The 18,291-nt window shown below is 40.1% G+C and overlaps 1 protein-coding gene across 3 annotated transcripts in view; it reads left to right on the top strand.

The window, feature by feature from the left end:
- WDR20 (WD repeat domain 20) overlaps positions 1 to 14,838 on the top strand; it is a 51,005-nt gene extending 36,167 nt beyond the window's left edge. For all 3 annotated transcript variants that reach the window (XM_083734660.1, XM_083734661.1, XM_083734662.1), the window contains exons 3-4: positions 745 to 2,025; positions 14,020 to 14,838. In XM_083734660.1, the coding sequence (XP_083590786.1) occupies positions 745 to 2,025; positions 14,020 to 14,073 (1,335 nt within the window). In that variant the 3' untranslated portion in view covers positions 14,074 to 14,838. The remainder of the gene's footprint in view (positions 1 to 744; positions 2,026 to 14,019) is intronic.
- Positions 14,839 to 18,291: the final 3,453 nt, after the last annotated feature.

Below are 18,291 nucleotides of genomic sequence, written 5' to 3'. Positions count from 1 at the left end.
CCACAGGCTAAATTGCATTGGTTGTGCATAGAAGCCCAGCACAGGTAATTGGAAGGTGGAATCCGCAACTGAAAATCTCTTCCATCTATCGTAACTAATTACCTTGAATGTCTAGACATCTTCTACACAAAAGCAATGCAGTATTTGTTAAGTGGCTCAAATATTTTAACTTTCCCAGATACTAGATCTCTCTTCCCCATCCTAGGTCCAGACTGTCAAAGTATTTTTTAAGTTGAGCATACTTTGCAATTGCCATTATTTTTGTTGAAATAACATCTTCTTCCTTCCTATTTTCACTTCAGTAAGGTAGAGCTACAATACCTAAAGTGGTCCCATTATTCTACTAAATTGCTTCTTCTCTTCTGGATCCTTAAAGCCAGGTTCCCTTTTCCAAGGACGAATTAAGTGGTTGTCTTTTCAGGGTCCCCCCCCCAAATCTATGTCAGATTCAGATTTGATGAGTAAGTTCTTCCCATAATGTACACAGCCTTTCTTTTTTTTCATTAAACTGTGTTAAGGGAGGCTTGCCACAATTCATGCTGACCATTGTAATGTTACTCCAGATCTACATGGGGTAAGAAAAGCACATAGTAGCTTAGAACTGAAGTAGTCATAAGCTTGTTTTCTGCAAGTAGAATAACTTTGCGTATTAAATGCCGACTGGCAGAAAGTTAATTACCTTGTTAAATGAAAAATCAAAACTGAGATGACTCTGATGTGTACCTTCTTTCCTTTGTTTTCCAGAGACTAATAGACAAGTCCAGAGTAACTTGTGTAAAATGGGTTCCTGGTTCAGAAAGCCTCTTCCTAGTAGCTCATTCCAGTGGCAATATGTACTTGTATAACGTGGAACACAATTGTGGTACCACAGCCCCACACTATCAGCTACTCAAACAAGGAGAAAGTTTTGCAGTCCATACATGCAAGAGCAAATCTACACGAAACCCTTTGCTTAAATGGACAGTAGGTGAGGGGGCCCTGAACGAATTTGCTTTTTCCCCAGATGGGAAATTCTTGGCATGTGTAAGTCAGGATGGCTTTCTTCGTGTATTTAACTTTGATTCTGTGGAGTTGCACGGTACAATGAAAAGCTACTTTGGAGGGCTGCTGTGTGCATGTTGGAGCCCCGATGGCAAATACATCGTGACAGGCGGAGAAGATGACTTGGTGACTGTCTGGTCTTTTGTGGACTGCCGAGTGATAGCTAGAGGCCATGGACACAAATCCTGGGTCAGCGTCGTGGCCTTCGATCCATATACCACTAGCGTAGAAGAAAGCGACCCAATGGAATTCAGCGGCAGCGACGAGGACTTCCAAGACCTTCTTCATTTTGGAAGGGATCGAGCAAACAGCACGCAGTCTAGGCTATCTAAAAGGAACTCTACGGACAGTCGTCCAGTAAGTGTCACATATAGGTTTGGTTCAGTGGGCCAGGACACGCAGCTATGCTTATGGGACCTAACAGAAGATATCCTCTTCCCACACCAACCCCTCTCGAGAGCAAGGACACACACAAATGTCATGAATGCAACCAGCCCACCTGCAGGAAGCGGTGGAGCTAATCCAGGCAGTAATGGAAACAGCATCACAACACCTGGGAACTCTGTGCCCCCTCCTCTTCCACGGTCCAATAGCCTTCCACATTCTGCCGTCTCCAATTCTGGCAGTAAAAGCAGTGTCATGGACGGCGCCATTGCCTCTGGCGTTAGTAAGTTTGCAACCTTATCACTACATGATCGGAAGGAGAGGCACCACGATAAAGACCACAAGCGAAACCATAGTATGGGACATATATCTAGTAAGAGCAGTGACAAACTGAACCTAGTTACTAAAACCAAAACGGACCCAGCAAAAACTTTGGGAACGTCCCTGTGTCCCAGAATGGAGGAAGTTCCTTTGTTAGAGCCTCTTATCTGTAAAAAGATAGCACACGAAAGACTGACTGTGTTAATTTTTCTTGAAGACTGTATAGTCACTGCTTGTCAGGAGGGATTTATTTGCACATGGGCAAGGCCTGGTAAAGTGGTAAGTTTTAACCCTTAATGCTGCATCAAAGAAGTAGAACTTGAATAGGTAGTTTTTCTCAAAACATAACTGAATGTTGAATATAAAATTTCTTTATGCTTAATGTACAAAAGAAAAAAAGAAAAGATTATTTCCTCAGAGCCATACTTTTGGATACTGCATGCCATATTTCTGAACGATTTGAAGTGTCTGGCCCAGGTAAAGTTCTTTTGAAATACCGTTGCCTTCCAGCTGGAGAAGTGTTGTGTATCCAAAGTGTCCGTGATAGTTTTCCTATATTTTCAAAAGCTATTTTTGTATAACATGATTCAGACAAATCTTTAAAAAAATCAACTAGTGAGGGTAGAATTGTAAGGGCATTCAGGATATTGGATTGGTTGCAGCTTGGGTGAGCTGTAGCTTTGCATAACATGCATTCTGGGTAAATTGAAGTTGGAACACTTATTCTGACAGGAATCCATAAAGCAGGGTCTGTTCTCACTTTTTTTTCCTTTCCAAAAGTTAGTCTCTTCCTCCTTCGGTGATCATCTCAAGAGCAGTTTTTACTGTCGCCATTTAAAATTTGAATAAATTTGGTATTAAATATACGTTGTAATATTCTGATCTTTAATATCAATCTTCTCCAAATATGTAAGGTCACTTTTTTTTTAAAAAAAAGGCTTCCTAGTGAATTGTATCCCTTACTCATTTCTACCCCCTAATCACTTTACAGAACGTTTGTGTTAAAGGTATTTTTAATTCATGCATTTTTCATTAAATCCACAGGCTTAAAATGTGGCACTAGTGATGTCTTCTTTCATGTTAAGAAACTGAAATTATCTATTTAATATTTAGTGCTTTCTACTGATAAAAATTATTTTGCCTTCAAATACTCATGGGCAATTTGCAGGCTATGGCCAAGCTCCAAGACTTTTGAGGTGGCTTTTGGGCGTGCAATTTGGTTGACTTTGGCTTGCTCTTCTCAGAGGGGGCTCCCCAAAAGCAACCATTAAGGGTTGGGGGGATCCTTTAATTCAGAACCCAACACTGTGTGAGGGGTTAGAGCTGCACGCAAAGACTTGGGAAGCCCAGTGTGTGCATTGGAATGCACACACGGGTTCTCCGATCTCTGCCTATGATGGATAAACCAGCAAAAGACCCTAAATGGCAGCTGGTTATCTTCTGTAGATCTTCCTGAAGGTTCCTAAACTTGGTTCCAAAATCTTCCAAAACTTGGAAAGTGTTGTTGAGAGTTTCTGAAGTGCATCTGTTTTACAAAATTAACACTCTTCCAGTAGACATTAATGCCCATTTTGACTGTAAGGATTCACAGCTTCTCTAAAATATGTAATAATTGGATATTTTAAGTGAAATCTTTTCAAACATGTTCTGGTGTGTAATGTCACCTGTATGCCTTATCTTGGATAGACAATCTGGAAAAATACGGCATTGCTTTTCGTGCAGGGGGAATAGCAAATGGTAAGGATAAAGGAGAAAACTGTCTATGTTCCCAAGTGCTAAAATCATGGAAATGTGTGTATTTCTGTGCCAGGGGCCAAACAGTTTTGAAGGTAATTTTGCAGATGTGCATTGCTGAGCTATCGTTGGTAGCTATCCAAGCCCCTCTGCTTTACTATATTCTAAAGTAACTTAACATTCACCCTTTGGCTACTTGCATTTCTATTAAATAAAAATTCTGCAAAGAAGTTGTCTTTAATCGGTACAGGTCGTAACTTGCACGCAAATGACAATTTGATTTGGAGCACATTTCAAATATTTCAGAGATAAGTATGCAGTACCAAAAGCTAGGATTTCTATATTTGGCCAATGCGGAAATCTTTAATTAAAGGTAAGTTTCATGCTGATGTTGTTCACTAGGTCTTTGAAAACTAATATCACACACTGATGTAAATGCCATATTGTTTAGGATGTGTTTATTTAGAATGGGTTTCAAATTATTATTATGCTTTATTTTTGCAGTCGGTGAGCTCACTCAGCTGGCCTAAATTAGCAAGTTAGGTGATATGTTTACATGGCTCTGGCCAAGAAAGTCTTTGTTCCAGAAAGGTGTTAATAAGCACCATTTTCGTTCTATAGGAGAGCACTTACTAAACTTTATACTTATTTAATGAGTCTTCAGAAACACTCATGGTAACATATTTCTTTCCCTTGGGTTATACACTGCATATGTTAGTCTTGCCTATAGTTTAGTTCCGTAGCTTTTAAAGAGTTTAAAGCTGCTACCTTCCCGCGTTGACATTTCTCTCCCAGACTCCTCGAAAAGTACTTCCATTGCCCTTTTCCTCTGCTGAATTTGTTTCCCACCCACCCTTTGGCAGAGGATCTCAGTTGGAAAGAAGGGCCACAAACTTCCAGTTTGAGGAGCAAATGGGCCAGAAGACTCAACCAGTTGCGCAGTCTGAAACCTCACTGCTACTGAGCCAACCCTGTCTTTTTCCTTCCTCACCTGTCTGTCTGCCAGGCTGATGCAGTCAGGAAAGCAAATGTTATTTTCTTGAGAAGAACAGGGTTTGAATAAGCAGGGACGGGCAACCTGCGGTATTCGTGTTGGGCTCCCTTCAGCCCCAGCCATCATGGCTGATGGTTGAGGACGATGGGAGTTGTAGTCTGACCACACCTGGAAGGCCGCAGGCTAACCCATCCCTGGTACGGACAGTCCCTCCCTAGAATAAACAGCTTTTATCTGGCTGATACTTGGCTAGACTTGAGTCTCAGAGACCCATAGGGCAGAGGAAGCCTATGTAGTGCCCTGCAGATGTCACTGGACAATATCTCCCCCCCCACCACCACCATAGGGCACAGACAGACTCGCTGCCGGGTTGGAGCAAGAAGATCTACGCTACAAACATTATGACCTCTGTGTAGCATTTGCACCATGTCTTGAGCTTCCTTAACTTCCTTTCTCTTTTGAAATGCTACTTAAAACACGAGTTCAGATCTAAAGTACCATGTTCAGCAGAAAACATGGGACAAGCCCATGTTGCATACCGCAGCAACATTTTAGAAGTGCACTAATTTGTGGGAGAAACTACCTACTCTACAGGAAACAAAACTTCTCAGTAATGACTTTGTAAAAATATATATATATATGCTGTACTACTGGGAAAGACAAAACTGCTTATCTATCTCTCGGCCATTTCCTTCCTGATTACATCGTATGGCAGAGATGGCAGGAAAGCTTTTGCATTTCTTTTGCAGTACTACTGTCACACATGGAGGTGTTGCTTTCAGTAGCAGGCTAATCTGCAGCCCTCCAGGTGCTACTGGACTGCAGCTCCCATCAACCCCCATGCAGCAGAGCCAAAGGCTAGGGATGATGGGAGCTGCAGTCTAGCAAAACCTATAGGGCCAAAGCATTGTTATCCCTGATCTCCAACCCCTTGTAATTTCAGGGGAACTTGCCGCTACTTAACCGGAAAACTCATGGTAAGAAAGAGTAGACAACTGCAAATGAATACAGTAGTTGAGTGAAATGGCAGCATATACCCTGGCTGAGAAAATGTGTTACCACTTTGTACAACAAAATGCACATGAAATTTAGAATATTTATTTGAACTATATTGTACAGGGAAAAATTTAGAGTTAAATTATAGAACGTCCTTTAGTTTTCCAATAAACAGGAACTATATAGTACAGCATCATGTTTAAATGAGTTCTATCATTGCTGTTTTAACAGACATTTTGTTTTACTATTTGGGCATGGGAAGACGTCACGTTTACTACTAAATCTTCATTGGCAAAGGGCATTTCATTTGTTAGAACTGAAGTATAAAGTGCTGTTGGGAAGTACTATCTTATTTCGTTTGACTTAATTTTAAATTCAGGGATGGTTAGGAATTGCTAAATCAGTTCTTGATTTTGAGGTTGCCATGATATAAAATGAAATATATTGAACCATAAACACTGCAAACGAGAGTTGGGATTCCTTGAAATATTGCCATGCAAAGTTCTCGGGATTGGTGTTGGCTTAGTACACCAGGTTAAAAAGCTGCCCAGTTGAGAGTGGGCCAGTTACTTCTGTGAAGCCAGGAAAGAGTAATTGCCTTATTATGTGGGTGTCCAGATTAGGAGGGAAAGATTCTTACTAAAGACTTTTCAGAAATGCTTGATCTTTTGGAACTCAGTTATGTACTTGAAAAGACTGTATATGTCTCCTCCTACCACGTTAAAGCTACTAAATTTGCATTTAGAATAACTGCTGGCCTGCTTGTGTTCTTAAAGAAAGAAAACCAGCTAATTTACTGTCACATAACTTGTGTAAAGTTTAAAAGCGAGACTTTTTTCCTGCATTTATGAAATCTGTATACATGAATTTGTTAAGATTGACACGTTAGGTGATACTGTACAAAATTGTAATGATATAGTGAAAAAAAAATCAACAGTAAAATTCATATGTATTTTCTTTATAAACGTCCATCTAATTTCTTGACAACTTGAATAAATTTCATAAGAGCCTTTCTAACATAACAAATTGTTAAACTAAATTGACTGTTGCAATAATAATGAAGCTTTAATAAGTATTGTTATATTTATAATTTTAAAAAATCATGTTTGTTTCATACTGCTTATTTTTTAGCGTTTTATGTCACTGTTTCAGCTGAAGAACCCTACTAAATACTTGACATTACAGAATAATTTACTGGGGTTGTCCTCTGTATACTGACATTAAATAAAAAGTGTGACTGAACTGTAAAATGTAGATAACTGTCAATAGTGCTTCTCATGCCTGAAGTTCTAATATTGATCTGCCGCAGTTAAGACTTCTATGCAGGAAGAAGCATATTCCTGAACAAAAAATGGCCACCGTGAAACTGCTGCCTCTGTAACTGCCATTTTTATAAATGACCAATGTACAACCTCTTATTTCATACAGTTTTCAGATGTCAGCTTTGACTTACTTACTTATATTGATCTGTCATAATTCATGTCCATTTGAACTGTCATAGATAACCATATGGATTGTTGTATGACTTAAATGAGAAAATATGCAGTGGGCGTGGTTAAAATTGGTATTTCTAGTTTAAATAACAGGGAATTGTGGGAGAAGGTAAGATGATGATGTAAATCCATTAAACAACCAATGGAATGGAGAATTGATGCCTTTTGGATTCTGCAGGAGCTCTTTTGTTTATCAACAATGCACGTTAACGTTTAAGCGCTTTAGGGGCTGCTCACCAGACTGAAGTGCATAAAAGGACAACCCAAGCCTAACTTTAAACACAGATTCGTGCAACTCTGAAGTGTTTGGGTAATGTAGGCTGCTGATACTGCAGGATGTTGCTGGCAAACTTTAATTCAAATTTGGTTAGACCACTTGGTTCTTTCTGTGTTCTCTCCAAAAGCAAGAGTTCTTAATTGTATCAGAAGCAGGCATGGTAGTGTCACTAGAAGGTATCTTCCCCAGGCTTGCACGTTAACTATGGATTTAAAAATTCATCTCCCAACCTGGTTTCCAAAGCCATACTTCCTACTACTGTTCGGTTACGTTACTTTCTAGTTACCCAATTCCTTTGATTCCTGTCCATTTGCCTCTGTGCACCAAAGTGGCTTTAAATCTAGCAGTAACCCCCCACCCCCCAAGCTTTATGAAAACACAGAATGAAAAGGGGAGGGGGTGGAGCTATCCTTGCTGAAGAGTTATATGACCACTACCTTCGGGTACAGAGTCTGTGTCACAGCAAGATCATGACTTTCAGCATATAGCTTTCCCCAGGAAAAGCATTTGAAGATTCTCTACACTGGCTCCGGTTTAATTTTTGAATGGATCACCCCTAATTTTGGCCATCGGGCAACTTGGTTTCCAAACTTGACGAGAGAGACAAGCTCCTCACTGGGTACGGCAGTTTCTGCTAAATTAGCAACCGTAACCATATCTTGGTGTGTGATCCTACTTGCAGAGAGTATATACCTTGAACATATGAAGGGTATTGCTCCTTGAAGTTTGCTATATTCAGGGTACCAGTATGGTACCCCCCAGATTTCATTTGATTCCTACCTCCATCAGCCCAAGCCAGCCTGGCTGATGGTTGGCGATGATGGAATAAGTAGCACAGCAGCATCTGGAGGCACCATGTTAGGTACCCCTGGCAATAGACCTTGTAGAAGTGACATGCAATGCACTAGAGCACGGTGCCCCAACTACTGCCAAATGCTTTTTCGTGTCTCATTGATAGAAGCAGAGTATGTTGCAAAAGGGAAAGTGGACATATTTTAGAAGAAGTCTGGAAGGAGAACTTACATCAATAAGATTATGCAGTCTTAATTTCTGTAAAGAGATTGGGTGGTGTCCAGTGAAGTCTTCCGACAGAAGTAATACATCAGATGAATGGGAGGCAGGCAAATTTTGGCGATTCTGCCTCCCCCTGCACCCCCTAAATGCCTTTCATAGGGCTCCCCATTGTTAACCCGTCTTGAATGGAATAGCTTGTTTTTATTGTGTCTAAAGAGAGCAGCCTTTTTTGTCTGTCGGGTAGCTTTGGCTCTCACTGTCTCAATATTTGTTGCAGTGTGTTATGCAAGGTACCGGTTTCCTCCCTGAGTATTTGCATAGAAGCAATGTTGTTTCAACTTCGTTTGCTTGCCCAAGAAAAATACTTGAATTGTTCTAAGAACCTTTTCCTGTCTTGATGTGCCAAGCATTTGAAAAGAAAAGGTTTATATTGATCATAGTTGGATTTCTTTTTGATAGTTTCCTTGTACAACCTTTCTGAAACAGTCAATTTTCTTTAAAAGCAAACTAGGGAATGATCCTGTCTCCCTTCTGTGGATGGTAGATGAACCCTTTCAAACACTCCGATGTATGTGCAAACAAAAAGGAAAAAATAGAGAGAGCAGCTGGATTCCCTCCTTAGACTTAAGGATGGTACCTTAAGAGATTCAAGATGTATTATGCCCTACTTGTTATATTTGATAGAGAAATAGCTACCTTTTCATTCTGTCGAGTAAATGATTACTTGAAAGGGATGCCTACATAATAACCATGGAAAGTTGGGCCAGTAAAAATTTATTGATCTGCATATAGTAAGTGTGAGACCTACAGAAAACCTGTCTTCAGTTATTCTACAATGTCTCTGCTAAGCTTCTTTTCTTTCCTACGTGTGACTGAGATATGCATGTAATAGATTTTGTTGAAGCTGATCAATGTCATCTTATAAGAAAACCATTTATTACAGTGTTGATGGCTTCTGTTTCCCAAGCCCCACAAAGCCAAGATATATTTGATCCCTGATTATATCTGTATACTTTGGGCATACCACCTCAGATGTCAGCTGCACCCCTAGGCACTAAATATATTTTGATTCTTCCCTGGTTGGGAAATTTAGGGGATAAATACATATTAAATAGGAATGATCTACACTATAATAAATGAAAGTCTGTTCTTATCTGGGTTTAAAGCAAACCCTTCTCCAGAGTCCTGCACTATCCAGAAACAGATGAAACAATACCAAAAATACCCACAAGGGAATACTAGAACACACAGGCTTCAAGTAGTGATCTTTTTCAAACTCTTTACTACTTCAGAGCTGAAATGTCCTACTTCTAGCTTTAACAGAATTAGATAATTGGGGATCTTACAGCTGTTGCTGGGATCCAGCTTCTTTCAGGCCCAGCCAGAATGGTCAGGGATGTGGGAGTTGTAGCCCATAACATTTGTTGGGTTGTTGTTGTTGTTACTATTATTATTATTATTATTATTATTTAAAGTTATTAAAGGAAACAAAATGGAGCCACAATAATATTTTAACACCCTAGGGTTCCACAGCTTAAACTGCTGTACTCGGGGAGAAGTGAATGGAGGCCGCACACGGTATTTGAGCTAGTTGGCTAAGCGGCTTGAAAACTATAAAGTATGAGAAGTTCTTTATACTTAAATGCTCCTTGAACTGGCCTGTGGTGGTGGGGACTGACTGATCAATACAAAGGTTCTCTGGGTGTCAAATTAGTCACGTAGTTCTCTAGATCCAGGCCCCAAGTGTTTTAGATAATTTTGAAGGACATTTTTATATTGTTAAACAGCTTTGTGCTGACGGGAGTCACCATTTGTTAGCTTGAACAGCTTAGAACTTGGAAAGAGTAAGAGAAGACAATTTATCATTAAAATTTGCCAACCTTTGCTGAACTAGCAATGCTCAAAGACTGCCCAATTAGCCTTTGAACATAGATGTTTCATTCTTAGTTACCGTATTTTTCGCCCCATAGGGTGCACCGGCCCATAGGACGCACCTAGGTTTTTTGGGGGGGGGGGGAAGAGAATAAATATTTTTTTTTTATTTCCCTCCCAGAACAGGCAGCTCTCCGCAAGCCTTGGGAGACCGGCACGACTTCCCGCCGGGCTCCCACGCCTTGCAGATATCTGCCTGTGCAGCGCGCCCCAGGCTTCAAGATGCAGGCTGCTATCCACAAGCCTAGGGAGCCCGATGGGAACTCTCACGGGCTCCCAAGGCTTGCAGAGAGCTTCCTGAAGCCTGGAGAGTGGGAGGGGTCAGTGCGCACCGACCCCTCTCGCTCTCCAGGCTTCAGTGAAAGCCTGCATTCACCCTATAGGATGCACACACATTTCACATTTCCCCTTCATTTTTGAAGGGGGAAAAGTGTGTCCTGTAGGGCAAAAAATACGGTACTTATGGCTAATGGATCTATTACTGGCAACTGGCTATAGGGGGGAAAATGAATCATTAAAGTTGGGCTGTTATTGTGTGTACTCCGCAAGCAAAAGTCCATAGCTCAGTTGCAAACTGGACCTGCTCTAGACGTGATGTTGCCTGATAGAGCATCAAATGCCCTCTTTCAAGGTACATAGTACCCAAGGCCAGCCAAGTTATTTTGGCACCTGAAGAAGAAAATCCTTCAAGCACTTCTTCCTGGCAGTAAAAAGAATAAGCCGCTATTTCCTGCTCTTTAATGATACTCAAAATCAGGTACTTGAGGTGGACGCTTCACTTTCTCTAATGATCAGGCCAGCCCTGGAGAGAGTTCATGGTGTTTGTATACAGAAGATTCTAGATTCACTGGCAAGCACCTGCAGTTAAAGGATTTAAACTGGATTTTAACAAGTAGAGCTGCTGTTGATCAGAATACTTGGACCAATGGACAACAGTCACTCATATTTTGTAATTTCCCCCCATACTCAACCCATCTTATGCAGAGTTTAGAATATTATGGCCTCTCTTTTCATTGCTTTATTTTAAAAGGACACACTTCCGGCATTTATAGTTTCATAGATAGTTTTGAATGGGTACATGCCATAGAAGTTCTAAGAAGCCAGAATGCTGGATAAATAAGATCTTCATGCCTGGGCAGAAGCAGAACATATTATGCAAATCCAGCAAATAGATGTAATTTCTTCATAATCATACAGGTAACAGAATTCAGCTTCTCTTGGTCCAGAGCGCTTGAGTCAGGCTAGCTGCTCGCAGCCAGCCAATTAGAACTTGCTCGTTCAGAGGCTGTATACTAGAGCTTAAAGAAATTGTTGGGAAAGTTACACACCTCTGACAATTTTTCAAGTCTGTGCATGGGGTGTGTGTGTGTGGAATCTGTTTCCCCATCCAAACACACCTTTGCATTAGGGATATATGTTTGAGTACATTTACATATCCAAATATAAATGTATTTGCTCTGCATTACATTTTTTTCAATGGGATGCATGTGCAGTCACACCATAGGAGATCATGGGTCCAGCTGCCTTGGAAATGGGGACATGTTCCCCCTTCTCTCCTCCCCTGCCCCCCAGCAGTGACAGATGAGAAGAAATGGTGGCTGTGAAGAGCTATGGAAATGTGCAGAAATGAAAACTGGAGGCATGAACCATGGGGACTTTGGCAGTGAAAAGTGATCCTCATCAATTCAGCTGAGAGCACCACTACCTACAGCTGTCTACTAAGTCAAATTTTGTTGTCAAACTCTGATTATGAACACCTGGGTTAACAGTAAATCATTGATGTTGGATGATATTCATCATTTGGACCTGTGGCCTAACCAAGTAAAGCAATTTGTTTATTAATATTGACATGTATGAGAAACGTAAAGAATATAGTGACCATACAGATATCAGCCACAGAACCGACCGTGTTTTTTAGCTATGTTGATTAAGGGTTGTCCATTAGCATTTATTTTTCCTATTGAATCCGACTTTGGGGCCATCACTCCTATGACAAGGCAAGTTTGTGCAGATGGTTTAGATCTGACTTCACATTTTTTTTTGCTACTTTCTCCTCTCTCTTGTTTCTAGCTAATGCTATACTCTTTATTCAGAGTGGTGTTTTCTCAAAGGCTCCTTTCCCATTTTGAAATCAGCAGTTTTACACATTTCTCTCTGCGACATAACTTTGGTGTGGGGTATGCTAGACTATGTTGTGCATAACACTGTAATATGAAAAGTGTGTGCCTACCGAAACAGTGGTTAGGCTACTGGGCTTAAAATGAAGACACTTTGAATTATACCCTAGTGTACCCGGAGGAACTATGTCTGTCTTTCTGTGTGCTATCTGAAATGTCATCTTGAATAAACTTGGTTTAGACATTTTTAAGAGATGAAAATATCAGGCCAGGTTCTGGTCTGGGTAGCTTGTGTTCTCCAAAGCAGGGCACTTTTGTCCAACCTGGTTTCAAGAGCAGGGAGTATACTTCTCTTTCATAGCGCTTTCTCAGTATTTGGATCGGACCCCAAAAGAGCTCCTGTAGATTCTGAAGACTTAATTCTACATTACAATTATTAATAATAATGATGATTTGTACCCCGCCCATCTGGTTGATCCAACCTGAATTTCACAATATTCAGGTAAGAAAAATACCTGCAAAACCAAGTATTCAAAATGAGGGATTTCCCCCATGCATGCTTAAAGTGGAACAACGGTATTTAAGAAACAAAACTAAAAAAACAAGCACCCAAGTTAGGTGTAGATGCCAGTGTATCTGTTAGGGGAGGGGTATAATACAGAAATGTTCAGAACCGTATCTCTAAAGCCAGCTTTGCTAGCCTTGCTGATCAGTTTCTGATTGGAGAAACGGTTGCTTAGTGAGCTGCAAATTAAATATGAAACGAGCATTTCCCATTGTTTAAAACTCAGTTTTTTTAAAATGCTAATTGGAAACGTGAGAGTTCACTGCAAGCGCAACCACTAGCTGCAATTGCTTATTAGTGTTCAGTTTGTCCGTTTCATTAGAGGTGAAATGATTTCCTATTAAAGGGTTGCTTCCCTGTGATGTCTATGTCTGACATAGCAACATTGGTTCTGTTGGCTTGGCAGATCCACAGGCTGGGAAGGGTCCATTACGTCATTTGAAAAAGCAGGGTAATTCCCCCCCCCCCAACCAGCAGTTCTGCATCCAAGAAACAATAGGCTGCAGCATCTTTTCTTGGCATAGATACAGTGGCTGAGAGGGGCTCCACCTTGCACTTTGAAACATCTGGCTGAAGAGCCCCTCACGAATACCTGTGTCTTATGGTTGCAAGGTGCATACAGCAGGGAGAGATACATGTTGATCGTAACCTCCTGGTAAAAGACTTGTGGCACAAATGTGCCCTGTAGCTCACTGACTTTATGTTTTTAATAGGATAGCTTAAGTTTTGTAAGACATGAGCTAAAATCTAATCATACTACGGTCATAATCAAGATTCCTGGGGCCTATTAAAAATGAATACATACATATAAGCTTCTGTGGACTAAAACCCACTTCGTCAAGTTTTATCAGGATACTTCATGTTCATGTTAAAGCAACAACCATATTCCTTCCTTGCTGGAACATATTACAGCTGCTACACCCCTGGAATTCTAATTATGATCTACATCTTATAAGTTACTTTGAACTAAACTGCTACATAAAGAGCGAAATCGTTCATGTTAAGACGTTCGAACAATGTGATCTATCACTTTGAAGTCATAATATGCAAATGCCACTGTGCACTGAAAGTCTACAGATATATATAGAACTGTTTAGAAAACTAAATGCTGGGTTCTCTTGCTGGATTAATGCAAATTGCTTTGTTTGCAGGGTTTATTGCCATCCCAAAACCAGGCCAATTCTCCAAGTGGAACTGTAGTATAGCCATCACATTTCTGCTAGCAAATCTTTGAACACAGAACAAGAAGTAATGGCAATGGAACCAGGAGCTGCTGTTCAGCCAGGGAGCACCACAAATTCTTAAAGGCAGAGTGTAAACTTGGAGTTATGTGAATCACATAGTGTTTTACAAAAATAATAATGTAATGAATTCTTTTTACAGCTAATATTTAGGCTGATGGCCGAAAGAAGGATTTTGCTAAAAAATACTTCTTTTGGTGTTGCAGTTAAAAATAGTATAACTTTTCCAGTTTCTCTGTAAAACAAAATGTTTGTTAAATCTGAATAAGTTTAATGGTTATATAAATTAGAACTTCATTGTTGGGTCTTTTTGCACTGATTTTTTTTTAATCCAGCAATGGTTAGTCTAGAATGCTCTCATGGGAAATGAAAGTCATTACTTTCTGACTTCATAAATGTAATTCAGGAAGATGGATGCTGCAATCATAGAGGTTCCCCCCTCCCCCCAAAAAAGATTGTTTGCACTTAAATAGCTTAATGCTAGTAGAAAATTACTTTGAAATGGGTGTTTGGACACCCTCTAAAGCTATGTTATGGGGAAAGAGATCCTTTGTATCTATTAAACATTTTATTTTAATAATGTTTTGAGCTACAATCAACCTGTATTATATGTGTAAATAATGTAATTCAGTGATCGGGGGAGAAATGAGTCATTACACTAGTAATTTTCATTTAGGAAAGTGATATTTCTAATTCGGAAAATACATATTAAACTATCTTGAATATGCAGTTTTGTTTATGTTCTGTTTAAATTAAATCAACTGTGATGTAATCTTTTTTGAATGTAATATTGGCGTGGACATGCAGGGCATATTCATTTTGAAAACACTCAGGTTGGATTCACTACCTATTAAACCAAGCTTGCCCTTTGTTATAAGACATAATAATTCCCCACTATATTCTAAACACTACATCAATTCTTAAAATTAGCCTAATTTTCTAATCAAGGTTAGCCACTTAACAGTAGGACTATCCATTTTTATATATTAGAAATGCAATGTAGCATATTTTAAGGCTAGCATAATTTTATATGTTGATTTACAATTCGGTGTAAGAGCAATACACTGAAATAGGTTGATACAATAGAATAATGTGTCAAAACTATATAGTTTATTTTCCAGAAAAAGGCATGTCTTCTGTCAGAGGAGAGATTTGACAGCCTACAAAGTCTAACTGCTGCTTAGTTCGTATTAAACTGATTTTGAACAGTATAAGGACACTAGATTTCAATTCAGTTCTTCACTGGTAGTGGTTCCCAACCTGTAGAACACCCTCCCATCAGATGTCAAAGGAATAAACAACTATGACGTTTAGAAGACACCGAAGGCAGCCCAGTTTAGGGCGGTTTTTTTAATGTTCGATGTTTTAATGTATTTTTAATCTCCTGTTGGAAGCCGCCCAGAGTGGCTGCGGAAACCCAGCCAGATGGGCGGGGTATAAGTAATAGATTATTCCTATTATTAATATTCATTGAAGAAAATGTTGTTTGCTTGATACCAGGATCTATGAGGGCTGGGCATTATTTTCCTGATAGTGAGAGCCTCACCTTTTTAACTTTTTGAGTTAAACTTTTTGAGTTAAAGTAGTCTTCTTATTCCCCCCCCCCAAACATATCTAGTAACATGACAAGTTTTAATGCCTCGTCACAAAAACAAAAACAAAATCTGGTCCACAAACATAACATATTTAGGCATATTCACCTGTGTTTAAAAGCTCTGGTCTTCAAAGATAGCTTTTTATATATTTGGATGGGTGTGGGCAGGCAGGCAGGCAGGCAGGCAGGCAGCTAGCTACTCATATTGCCTGTTACATTCAAACCTCTGCAGCTAGATCTAAATCTGTCAGACCATGCTTCTCAAAGTGGTGCGAATCACTTTTCTGAACAGCATGTTTCAAAATCAGATCATGGAGCCCTGGGCTCCCTCAGGAGGAATGGCAGGCTATAAACGAATAAGGGAAACCCTGCCGCTTTTCCAAAGGACTGCTCTGGCATGTAATCAATACAAGTATTAGTTAGTGCTGCTGTTACCCCCTTTCAAACTATGACACTCAAAAGTGTATGAAGGCCTCCCTGCCTTTCTTGTTCATTTGTGGTGGTCTGAAAAGGGAAGAAGAAGAAAACAGATTCCCTACCTGATGACGTGCGTAGGCTCTTATTTGTACAGGGAAGTATTTGCAGTCTTAACCTTTTAAATATATACAAGTATTTGCAAAGCCCCGGTAGCAAGGAGAGTTGCACTGGCAGCCCCACCTGGTATAACTTCCACATTGGTTAGTATATGTGTATACAATTTCACTTAAATATAAGAGCAAGAAACACTTGAGTAGTAACTTCATGACCTGTTCACCAGAGCGTTGCTCCTCTGATGTGACTAATGCTGCACTCATAATCATGTCTACTCAGAAGTCTCTCATTGAATTAAATAGGGCGTACTCCCAGGTAAGTAGAATTTGGATTAAAACCTGAATCACGAAGAGGCAGAACTATAATGAACAAGTTACTTCTATGGCGGGATTCAAGTTCAAATGCAAGTTGGGAGCATAGCTTTACTTCAGAATGCATGAAACCCATGTGGCTTGACAGTTGCGAGTTTCTTCCCTTAGAGGGCTGTGCAAGAAGTCTCTGCCCCTCCCAGCTGGTGGTAGTTGTCATATGACAGCTCTGGAGGCTTCAATAGAACAGCTGTGACAAAACATACTGCCATCGGAGAAAAGCTGAAAAATACCTGCGTATTTTTGCTTGCTTTGAATGAATGACATTTCGCTTCTGTTAGTTGTGGGTCAAGTCAAGCAGCTTTGAGGGGTTCTGAAGCCCCATCCCTTGACTCGGAACTTGCATGCAGCTCCCTCTCTGGCTTGTATGAGTTACTCAGCTATATGAGTTACAAACTTCAAATGAAAAAGAGCCAGCATTGATTTCAAAGGTGAAAACTGACATTTCCCACTTGCATGTAAACACTAAAACAACAGAACAATCCAGTCCTTGGCTACCTTTTGTGCCTTTCAAGGGTTCTGGTGTGACCCCCCCCCCCAGGCTACTTATGTTATATTACCTTGATGGTGCAGGAAGAAAGCATGCCAGAACTGATGTGTAGAGAATTTGTCTGCACTGCACTCTTAACTTACTTGCCAATGGGTACCTAGAAGCAGCACGTCTTCTGAGCTGCCTCTACTCTTCCCAAAAACACCTGCCAGGTAAGTCCACCTCAGAAGTGGGGGGGAATGGGATAAATCCCAGAACCAGTTTACGATGCCATGCAAAAATCAGTGTGGGTGGGTGGTACTGAGATTAATAGCCTTTCATGAATTTGGCATGTAAACTAATCAGCACAGTATTTAGGATCCTTTGCTGCACTTCCCCCAACAGTGGATGTCTGTAATTTTTTTTAAAAAATAGGAACCTGCTCCATGAATTAGCACTTAACTTTCTGGATCTGAATGAAGTCAATACACTTGAGAAATGCTTGTGCTTGAAGATGCTTAAAGATACTTTTCACTTGTGCTAGTAGCGAGATTGGAAGCTTTTGCCATTCAATAGGTACTTGGATGAAACTGCAATATTGTTAAAGAGTTGTTGCCCTCGTACATGGAAGAAATGCAACCTTTTAGCAGTATAGAAGCTACATGGCTATGTTCTGGTTCATGCTTCCCTTGAATACATCTGTGGCTTTTCTGGAGGGAAAATCCATTTACCGTACAACTTTCATTATTTAAGGTAAGGTCAGGTCTCACTTATTTTTGTACTATCTACCTATCCGCTAGCATTACTGATAAAAAAAAACAACCCATTGTATCATTGACTTCCCTTCTAGGATAGGTGTTCACCTCTATATTTTGGGGAATCTGATGCTTTGGATGACGGTCATAAATTTATTTATACAATTAGTTGTACCAGTAATACACAAACTACTTTCCTTGTTAGAGAGAGGTTGCTATAGAAGTGGATTTCATTTCAAAAGGGTAGAATATAACAAACCTTGAGAGTACATTTCAAAACCCTGTATTTTAATAAAACGGCATTTTTATTTTTCATTTAAACGGTCATTCTGAAAGCAACTTAAGAATCTTGTCCCTGGCAGAGACAAGGCCCCTTCCCCACAAAATATACTTTCAGATATTATTGGCTCTTCTAGCACAAATGCACAATGTGTTCTTTGAAGTGAAATTGTATTGAGCATGTGA

The sequence above is a fragment of the Podarcis gaigeae genome, assembly GCF_964106915.1.
Source record: "Podarcis gaigeae genome assembly, chromosome: 1".
Taxonomy (NCBI): domain Eukaryota; kingdom Metazoa; phylum Chordata; class Lepidosauria; order Squamata; family Lacertidae; genus Podarcis; species Podarcis gaigeae.
The sequence above is the reverse complement of the archived record's forward strand: the minus strand, read 5'-3'. Positions and strand labels throughout refer to the sequence as shown.